At 33.0% G+C, this 10,770-nt stretch overlaps 3 protein-coding genes across 3 annotated transcripts in view; 2 read left to right on the plus strand and 1 right to left on the minus strand.

Moving 5' to 3' along the window:
• LOC108949602 (DNA-directed RNA polymerase I subunit RPA1-like) overlaps window positions 1-24 on the plus strand; it is a 1,462-nt gene extending 1,438 nt beyond the window's left edge. Inside the window, exon 4 of the mRNA XM_018812386.2 lies at window positions 19-24. Coding sequence (XP_018667931.1) covers window positions 19-24 — 6 coding nt within the window. The remainder of the gene's footprint in view (window positions 1-18) is intronic.
• A 94-nt stretch (window positions 25-118) lies between these two features.
• LOC100176452 (histone acetyltransferase KAT2A) lies at window positions 119-6,963 on the minus strand (the record flags this gene model as incomplete). Its single annotated transcript, XM_009860834.3, is given in 15 exon segments — window positions 119-222; window positions 596-710; window positions 1,083-1,286; window positions 1,645-1,799; window positions 2,208-2,433; window positions 2,678-2,844; window positions 3,214-3,318; window positions 3,603-3,721; window positions 3,943-4,134; window positions 4,393-4,526; window positions 4,956-5,093; window positions 5,332-5,447; window positions 5,644-5,731; window positions 6,509-6,586; window positions 6,688-6,963. Coding segments are annotated over 15 exon segments (2,136 nt in total), but the record flags the coding sequence as incomplete, so codon positions are not given.
• A 593-nt stretch (window positions 6,964-7,556) lies between these two features.
• Window positions 7,557-10,262, plus strand: LOC101242209 (serine/threonine-protein kinase STY13-like). The gene has a single exon (XM_004226239.3). The coding sequence runs from the start codon at window positions 7,850-7,852 to the stop codon at window positions 8,882-8,884; it is 1,035 nt and encodes a 344-aa protein (XP_004226287.1). The 5' UTR covers window positions 7,557-7,849; the 3' UTR covers window positions 8,885-10,262.
• Window positions 10,263-10,770: the final 508 nt, after the last annotated feature.

Raw genomic sequence — 10,770 nt, forward strand, 5'->3', positions numbered from 1 at the left:
GGATATTTTGATATTAAGTGTTAAATGCATCCCGTCTTCCCGCACCCTACTATATATCCATTTATACATGATGCATTAAATATAGACATTCCGTGCTTTAAGTATACATCATACATACCCTCATGCTTTGCACTATAGCTTTCAGAGGTGCAAACAAACTTTCAACAGATTCCACGATTTCTTTTCGTTTGCCGTCGCTATTTGGTTTCCATCCAGTGTTCACTGTGATGTCATAATGAATAAATTTTGTAATTTATTTATCCTCTTGTGGTGGGGTAATGACAGTCATAACAAAACAGCAAACAGGTGTTTGTTTCATACACCTCATGCCCACTTACAAAAACCACATATTTAACTTTGTTGATGTCTTGAGGATGTTTCATTATTTTTTAACTATTGCTGACAATTTAGACAAATCGGTCGAAAAATTTATAAGTTTCTTGCCCAAAGACACATATGGCCACAATGGTAGCATTGGCGAGCCTTGAACCCATATCTTCTGGACCAGAGGCAAGCTCTCTGACCACTGTGGCACCGCATCGGTTATAACATAAATTATGTGATAACCCAATAAAGTTAATTGTAATAGACTTACTTATGCCAGGTATGCTTTCTATAGGTATCTGACGAACCCCATCTTTAAAGCAAGTTAGACCGGGCATAACTTGGCTGATCTGTTGCTGCTTTTTCTCAATCAGTTTCTTTACAATCTGTGAATGATGGTGCAAAAAAGGTTTAATGAAAATTATACCTTTTCAGTATAGTTTGACGACAAAATTAAAATGTTTCTTAAAATAAGGTTATAATACATGTATAGAACTTATATCGTCTCTTCGGTCACGATAACGAAGGTCGAGAAAGTTTACAAGAGAGAAAAAGCGACAGTAATGGTAAAACAACAGTTGTTAAACAAGCTTACGAATAAAACAGAAAGAGAAATAATGTTTTCAATTAAAAATATGACCATTAAACCCTACAAACAATACAATGTAAAATAAACAAAAGTATAACATAATGTATATTTGGTACTGGTAAAACCAATAGCATCTATTATATAAGATTATAATTTAACAGAAACTTACTTCTTTTTGCTTTCTTATTATATTACTAAACTCAGTGTAAGGAATCCTTGGGTTTAATTCACATCCCATTAGAGTGGCACCTTCGTAATCTTTAATGTACCCCACATATCCAGATCGTGGGACTTTTATCTCTTTGCTGAAACCCTGCTTCTTAAAGTAACCGATAGCGTATTCATCAGCATAGGTGAGGAAGTGGTACATACTCTGTGGACGAAATGGGGTTTTGGAATTGGACCAAAACTAAATACCAAGAGGTAATGAGTTCAAGGCTCGATGCTGCTACCATTGTGGACGTATGCGTCCTAATGGCAAAACATCTAATGGCTATTACTCCAACACAGTGATCAATTAATGGGTTGTCCAAACTATCAGCTACACAGAAAAAAACAATAACTTATAAAGTTATATACATGGTATCTAGTAAGCTTGTACGAGGTGTATAAAATAAGACACCAGTGTTGTAAGGACTGTCATTTTCCCGCTTGTGAGCCTACAATAGTTAAGATTAAACAATCTTACTATTATTACTAATACTCTTTCCCTTTTAAAATTAGAAATTTACCTGTTTAATGTGATATTCCTTTAAATGGTTCATAAGATGCGTTCCATACCCTTTAACCTGTTCATTGGATGTCACAGCACAGAATACAATCTCCGTGAACCTTTGCGATGGGAACATTCGAAAACAAATTCCACCAATAACGCGACCCTCTTTCACTGTTATAACATATGTTGGTTCATTTTTGTTTTTTATTTTTTTTAAATTAATATGACTTTATTATCATTATTGAAAAGATACATCAATTTGTTTTGGTTAATAATACAGGTGTACTCTTTCATACACCCCCTTGCCCATTTACGAGTTACCACGTATCTGAATTTGTTTGTGATGGATTTTTTGATAAGCTGATAATTTTAACAACCCATCAGTGACCACCTGGGTTGAAGAAAAAACGTATTGTCAAACCCACGATGCTAGCAGTGAAACATCTTACTTAAAGTCCTAGGCCTTGTGGCTGTCAATTTAGACAACAAATTAATGACTACTGGGTTGGAGCATTTGCGGTTAACATTATTTTTCCTAAGAACATGTACACCCACAATAATAGCAGTAAAGTATCTTACCTAAAGCTAAAGTCCTATGCCTTGTATCAAACACCAAACGAGCAATGTAATCTCGTGGCATCCTTGGCAGCTGACGTGCGAATACATTCTGTATCTCAACCAGCCATGTGAGGATTTGACGGGAGGCATTGGCACAGTTAGCTACGACATGAAACTCAATGAGACCTTGCCTTTCTTCCTGTCGTGCAGCTTCATCTCTAGCTGATTGTGATGACAGGTTAGCCGCCTGCAATATAATAAATAGTGAATAATAAAATAAAATTTATTTTTTGAACAGAATTTAAAAAAACTAAATGAGTGCGAAAACTAGTCTTTTATTAATTAAAAAACGAGCCCATTATGTCCTAAATGAGTTTTTTAGTTATTAAAAATTATTAGTAAAAATTCCATTATTTACTAAAAAAGCATAAATTAATGGCATATTCACAAAGCACACACATTTCAAAGCTACACTCCACATAGTAACTAACCTCAGGACCCAACATTTGAGCAGGATCAGTTATCATATTGACCACCTCATTAATAACTTCCAGTGAAAAATCTTGTTGTGTGTTATCGTTGTCAGATTGCATGGATGAGCGAGCACGCTTGGCGTCATCGGAGGACTGAGTACCACTGTCAGCTCGACGCTTCCCACCTAAAAAATACAAATATCAATTATCAGTAGGCATTTACTAAATTTTTTTTCTATTTAAAAAAACGGAAAAAAGGTAAAAACACAATATCAAATAAGTTACATTTATGGTCACTTGTAAGCAGGCATGAGGTGTATCGCGTATATCACAAAGGAATTGACTATGCCATACTAAAAAGGTGACATTTATTCATTTATAACTCTTGGGTGAAACAGCCACACTTTTTAACTAACATTTTTTCCTCACTTTTATCCATAGAGTAATTTAACGACTGTTGTTTTGCCATTGTTTCCCTTCTCTTCGTTTTTTAAAAAACATAACTTACGCTATCGTTTTCGAAAAGAAGAAGTTATCTTATGTTTCTAACTTACTTGGTGTAACAGCAATTGGTGTTTGAAGACTTCCCATTGGTGATGTCATGGAAAACAAACTTGGAAAACTACCAGGTGTGCCGGGACTTGTAATAAACATATCATCTGTAAAAAGGTAGGTTTAATACACGAGGTAATTTAGGTAGTGGCTTGTGCATGTTTTGGTCACAGATAAGCAATATTTGAATTGATGCCATACATGATCAATAAATGTTTGAAACATGTCGTGCTTTTTAGTCTAAGCGTGTCCTATGGTGTTGGATGCCAAATATTGGATGAAGAATAGAGGACATTACTCCTATAATATAGTACTGTGGGGTAAGATGAGAATAAAAACATGTCCCTCTTACCCCACCCTACTATATGTAGTTAGAGATGGTATATCTTACTTAATGAATCATTAGATCTAGGTGAAGGTAGTGGCATATGAGCGGGCATCTGTGAAAAGTCAACATCCCATATTGGTGAATTACTTGCGTTCAATTCTTCTTCAAGCATAGATAGGAATCTAAAGAATAAAAGTTAATTTAGATTAAAAAACAGATTTTTTTTGCTGTTACTTTTGTTATTTTTCTTACTTGGGAAAACGTGACAAAATTAAAGTTTTTTTATCTGGAGGTATGTGGAACGAAAAATATAGACAAAAACCACACTTAAACTGTATTAAACTATTAAGTGAAACAATTTAAAACTGCGATTCATTTAGATTTTATTCATATTTTGTCTTACTTAGGAAAGTGTGACAAAATCAAAGTTCTTTTATCTGGAGGTACATGGAACTTGTCGGATCGGAAATCATCAAGAATTCGTCGTCGGAGGAGGGGGAAGATGGATTTAAGAAGAGGACGACCAAATACATCAACTGTAGCATGGTGGACGAGACTTTCACAAAACTTTGGTACACGACAGTAACATAGCCATCTGTAAGAATGTATGCAATGGTTATGAATGTTACTTGCATTTTTTGCTGACTGATGGCTTGTCTAAATTGTCAGCCATACAAATAAAACAATCATACACAAAGGTACATATGTGGTAACTCCTTAGTTAGAATGAGGTGTATGAAACAGAACATCCGTTTATAATCACTGTCGTTGCCCCACCATTTTCCATTTATTCATTATGTACGTGCAGTTGGATTATTATCACCACATTTACTTAATTCATAATATAACATACCTCGTATAATTCATCTTATATTCATTAAAATCATCAGCTTGGCCACGTGAGGTTCTTGTTGATGGAGTTTCAAGGGTTTCTTGATTCAAACAGTAAATAAATGTCTTTGCTAACTCATGCATGATCTGAAACTCCTGAGCAAGAAAGATTCTTTTTTAGTTTACATACCTTTTATTCTATGTGGGTCCCACAACGTGGCACGCCATGGGTGCAAGGCCAGAAGTGGGTTTACATATTTTGCATAATAAACCAAAATAAAACCATGTTTTATGTCTTAACATGTATAAAACTCAGCACTGCAACTATTCACTTATAATTTTATACATTAAAAAATGAGGTATTGTATTTTGAATAGTATTTTAAGATTGTGTTTAAGGTTACCCACTAAGACAGTAGAAAAAAGAGAAGAACCTACTCCAAAAATTAATAACCTACCAAAATGCCTAAAGGACACCATTCACTCCTTAATAAATAACAATTTTTTTTTTGTTGCAAATTGCCAAATTCGTAAATAATTTGGTTGTAATAAACATAAAAAGTATCTTTTAAATAAAAAAACAAACCTTTTGTGGCAAATGGCCAAACTTGTAAATAATAAAGTTGGTAACAGCTTTCCCAATACTAGGTTGGCTGAATGGAGGTGAACCAAGTGGACCTTCAATTACTGGTCGGCTAGTTTGCAGAGTACATTTTCGTAGAAGCTACAAACAATTTATTATTTTTTTTAGTTTAATATGCAGGGCATATTTAAAAGCAACATTTTTTGTGTTTTGTGCCTCTACAACTTGTTTTTTGTAGTAAAAACAATTTGTGCCACCTTGCCAGGATAAATTACAGCTTGCACACAAGTATTATAAAAACACTTTAATACATTTGAAATCTAAAAAAAGAAAAACACATATTGTTACAGATAAGTTTGGAGTTAAAACTTGAACTAACCCGATATAAATAAAAATAAACTTGTTTTGTATCGGTATCTTCTTCTTTTTGAACACAAACAACAAGATTTTCAACATCAACAATCATGCTAAGCAATCTGTTGATTTCATCATCCTCTGTTGAAAAAAAGAAGTAAATTTCGGGGTATTTATATTTATAATTTTAGAGGATAGTGGGGTTTTGAACTTTTTAAATTTTTTTTTTAAGGAAAAAAATTATTGCACATCTAGTTTTTACACGTTGATAAAGAAAGATTTTAAAAACAATTGTAAAACGACAATTGCTTTGGGCTGCAAAATATTATCAACTTACTAGCTGCATCTAAATGCTTAACATGTGTAGAAAGTGGATGATTACATGCACGACATGGGTCTTGTAGTGTTACAGTGGTCGTTAATTGCTGAAAAACAAAACAAGCATGTAATTATTATCCAACAGGCTATTGGATTTAAACCATAGGCGCCTAACGCGGTCAGACAGGTTAGGCAAATGCCTAACCTGGAATTTGGTACATTGTCCATTAATTGCTTCATAATAAGGTAATCAAACGCGAACGATTTACGTATTTCATAAAGTTAAACCATTACGCGTCCACGATTGAAGCCCGAGTGTTTACAGATTTGCTTCTGGCCAAATTTACGCAACTTTTAATGCCAGTTAAACATACATTCACCAACGTAACTGTTACATCACAAGCTGTATTGTGATGCAATCCATTATCGTAACCTACGTGCACCTGCAAGTTTGACGATCTTTCAATACGTACAACCGCTACTACTGTGTGTATACGTTCAATGTGCTGCGTAACGTGTAATACGAAAGTTAAACCTAACCAGTGCGTAATGTGCGAGTGTGGTAATTACCTTATTAGCTTACGTATGATGTAATAAGTAGTTGATATTTGTAACTATGAGTTTGCCTAACTTAGACAATCAAAACTTAGGCGCCTATGATTTAAACAATTGGTCTATGGAACAAACTTTTATGCAAAAAAAATAATATTAACTTGGTTTGTGTAAAAAGCAAATCTGGAATGTTAGCATTTTATCACTGGTAAATACATCAAATAAAACAGTACACGGGTAAAGCAACAGTTAAAAAACACAAATATACACAACCTTATCCCACCATAACAAGTATACTCATATTTAATTGTCACATTTTTGTTAAAACCTACTTGGCTACTTGTTTGGTTCTCACCAGAATTTGACGTTGATTGTGCATTTTTCCAACCATTACATTTGCAATTATCATCCTGTAATTCATAAAAAAATTCAAAAAATTTGCATACAAAAATCGAGAATCAAGATTTTTATTTTGTTGAAAAAAAATTCAAATCATGCCAGAAAAATTTACCTTGCAAGATGAATAGACTCCGATTTTTTCCAACTTCTTAATACGTGGGTAATTTTTTACTTGAAGTTTTCGTTGCTGTATTTTTTGTAGGTTAGACGGACGTGCTAACTCACTCGGAATAAATGGTTTCGAGATTTCTGAGGTTTTAACACCTTTTCCTTCACTTACAGGTCGCCTTGGTGATGCTTCTGACATTATTTACGTTTTTCTAACTGCACTACAGCCGCAAAAATAATCAATACAGTTTTACAAATTTACGCAAATACAAAATCTTTTGGGTAGGGGAAGTCCCAAATTTTCTATACAATTGGTCCCTTTCTGATTACGGTTTTTGTTTTACTATACAAACTCTTATCATTATAGCAATAAATAAGCCCTATACGATACATAATTGAAAATACATTCATTTACTTTTGTAATTTAAATCAAGAGAAAGTAAGAAACGAAAAATGTTATAACCAAATGCAGAAAAACAGAAACTGAATGCTCAGACGAAATTGGTTTACTATTTGTCACGTGTGTAAATTATAATAAGTAAAGTTAGTTCTATTGAAAGTTAGAGTTACCATTGGAAATGCAGTGGTGTAATAATAATGCTGTAATGTGCTGTTTGCTGTAATGTAAGTCATGTAGGTGTAATTAAGCTTTACTGTGTACGTTGTGAAACAGCATTTGCATAGCTATAAGCTATACAACATGCAATGCTATAATATATATGGCTATATAGTTATCTGGTTAACGTTTATATAATTTTTAAGCCAATATTTTGATGTTAACTAGTTAAAATGCAATAGGCTTATAGGTTTTTATTTTTATCAACAATTGTGTGTTTTTGTTTAATACAAACTTCCTTTTGTAGAGTGTTAGATATTTAATTTATGTTAAGTTGTAAATAAACATATATATATATATAGTTTTATAAGTTTTGGTTTCTACCCATTACGTCAAGATTTGAAGCCAAGAAAATACTATTTATATACTTGTCCACATTGGATGCTACTATTTTTTGTTCATTAAAGAAACAAAGCATTCCTTTGTTCATCATACATTTAATGATACTATATTTTTTACACAGTACAAGAACAGTATAATTAAAGAAACAAACACTTATTTGAATATTTGATCACCATACTTAGATTGCACTGTTACACTAAGTAGCGACATGGGTACGCCAATCTGGCACGATCCAAGCAAAATTCATACAAGTTATGATGCTACTGATGTCATTTGTCAAGGGGATCATGGAAAAATTCGACGGGGTTTTTCTCTAGAGCTTGGACACTTTGTCGTCAAATGTTATCAAGTTACTGGCACTCCTGTATCAGCCAAGGATATAAAAGACAAAGTGAATAATTCAGCAACTATTCTGCATAGTTTGAGGCATGAGAATATAGTGAGCATATATGGAGTTACATCATGGGACCAATGCTATGCTGTGTTAACACCATTCATGTCTGGTGGAAGCCTGTATACCTTATTGAGGAAAAATCACCTTGAAATTGTGGATGGGCTTAAGTTGCGTATTGCTCGAGACATAAGTGCTGGTCTGGTTTACCTGCATTCAATAAAGAAAAGTAATGGCCAGATAGTAACCCATGGGTCTCTTAAGCCAAGCAACATTCTGCTCGGCGCTAATTTGAGAGCAATGATCACTGATTTCGACGCCGCACAAATTGCTACCTGCACTGGACAGCAGAGCACGACTGGTAGATCATTACCAACCAATGCTATAGTGTATGCGGCACCTGAGAGGATCAATGATATATACACCGAATATCAACCTAGCATGGATGTCTACAGCTTCGGCACAATCCTATATGAGCTGATCCTACAGAAAGCACCGTATAATAACTTCAATCAGTTTGACGGCGGGAGCTTGTTCCAACACATCAACTTAAACCCTCCAGATATGAGTCAATTCGACAACCCTGAAGAGCAGAATGATATGCTGCAATGCCTTACTGATGAAATGAAGAGGTGCATGACAAGGGAACACCCGAGACCCAGAATTAAAGAAGTGCACATTCATCTAGATGAAGTAAACCACAACCAGGATCACTCTCTTCTAGGAGATGAAGCCCACAGGTTGATGCGCACACTTAACATGTATCAGATCCCATATGACACTGCTGTTGAAAGAACCTCAATTAGGAACTTTCAATACCCATTCAGCTCCATTCCCCGCAACCAAAATTAAATGGTTCAAAATATAATATCTTACAAAATATTTCATGTAATGTTTTGAAGTTTTGTTTGTTTAAGAAACTATCCTCTAGCATGGTTTTAAATATGTTATGAAATAATCTTAAAGGGAAAAAATAGCTGATTTCATGTTTTAACGTTTTATTTTATTTAGCAAGCTATTCGCCAGCATGTGTTAAATTATGTTATCAATTTTTTTTTTAAAAAAGTCATTGCATTTAATGTACTGACTACTAGTGTTTTAATTTATATTACAGAATCTTGTAAAAGTGAATTTATACATTGCCATTGAATTGTTTCATTTTATGTTTTATATGTTAAGCAGAAATATATAAACAATTCAGAGACGTTGGATATTTTTTTCTTGTTGTGACCTGTTTGAAATTTTTATTTGCATTATTGAGTTAATGTTGATTACCCTTTTAAAGATAATATAATAATTGGGAACTTCGGGTTTGGCAATATAATTTCAATTTGCATTTTAGCTTTTCAATACAGAGTGTGAATGCATCCACATATTAACGTAAACAGACACTTTGCCTTTTTTTAATTTGTGAGGTGCTTAGTTCAGTATAAATAAATGTACCTTCACACTTTTATTCCAAATCTACAGTTACTTGTAATAAATAAATATTAACTCGTGTAATTTTACTATTCAACGGCCATGCTCTTTCTCATACCTATATCCATAACTTGTTTTAACCACTGTCGATTTGCCATCTTTTCGTTGTCTCAATAATTTGATCTTTGCTATCATTTATAATATTAAAGCTTAAGTAATATAATTATAAATATTTTCATTTTTCTGGCATGTCCAAAGGTCCAAACACTTCAAAGTAGCTTGCAAACAATCTATTTTTATGTATTTATATTTCTTTGTTCTGGTCTTAGATTATAAAACAGAACACAGAACTATATGATCTGGAAAAGTTGGCTTTTTAGCAAACATTGTAGAATTGTGTAAAACAGCCATGTGCACTTGCTTTTTTAGAACTTATTTACTGTAACTTTACTCTTTATTTTGTTTTGGACATCTATGCGCTGTGTTTTTACATGTACAGAGTATAAGCACTTCAAATGCCCAGATTTTGTAATGCACCGTTTTGCCAGCAATTTATAGTGTAGTATGACTAAAATGATCTACTGAATTGAAATGCCTGTATTCGGCTTATTAAACCTATTATCCTTTGTATAAAACTGGTGTGTATCATTATTCTTCTTTTAAAGCCAGATAACTCATTTTTTAAACCTTGTTTTAATTATCGTTTCATTCTATGTCGTTTAAACAGTTTGGAAATTTTAATCTGTACACTTTTTTAGAGTATGGTAGAAAACAATAGAAAATTGTAACAGTTCAAATAGCAATATGATCCGAAATGAAGGAACACCTTTTAAAACTATTTCTGCTCTAAAGTTTACTTGCTACAATGCTGAAGAAATACGGTACTTCTTAATTTATCTTTAACAATTTTTCGTGGACTCCTTAAACTGTGCTTGCCATTTATAATTCTAAACAATTATAAATAATAGCGATTTTTTACAGAATTGTTACAGTTTGTAAAAATGTAAAAAAATTAATTTAGTGTATTGACCAATTTTTAGGATATGCAAATCTTTTTTAAAAGAATTTTTTATTTAAAAAATGAAGAATTATCTTAAAAACAAATAACAACTTTGTTGGATTGGTCTCAAGACTGTTATGTTTATTATTTAAATTAAATTTTTCGTTTGCAGGAAGCATTGCACAATATACACTCAAATTTTGTAGTAAATTCACAGTAACAAATAAACAAAATGTGTTAAAGTTGTCTATAATATATTAAATAAATTCAAATTAATTTTCTGTTGCAGAAAACTGAGCGTAAAACGAGTTACCAACCC

The sequence above is a fragment of the Ciona intestinalis genome, chromosome 7 (genome assembly GCF_000224145.3).
Source record: "Ciona intestinalis chromosome 7, KH, whole genome shotgun sequence".
Lineage (NCBI taxonomy): Eukaryota > Metazoa > Chordata > Ascidiacea > Phlebobranchia > Cionidae > Ciona > Ciona intestinalis.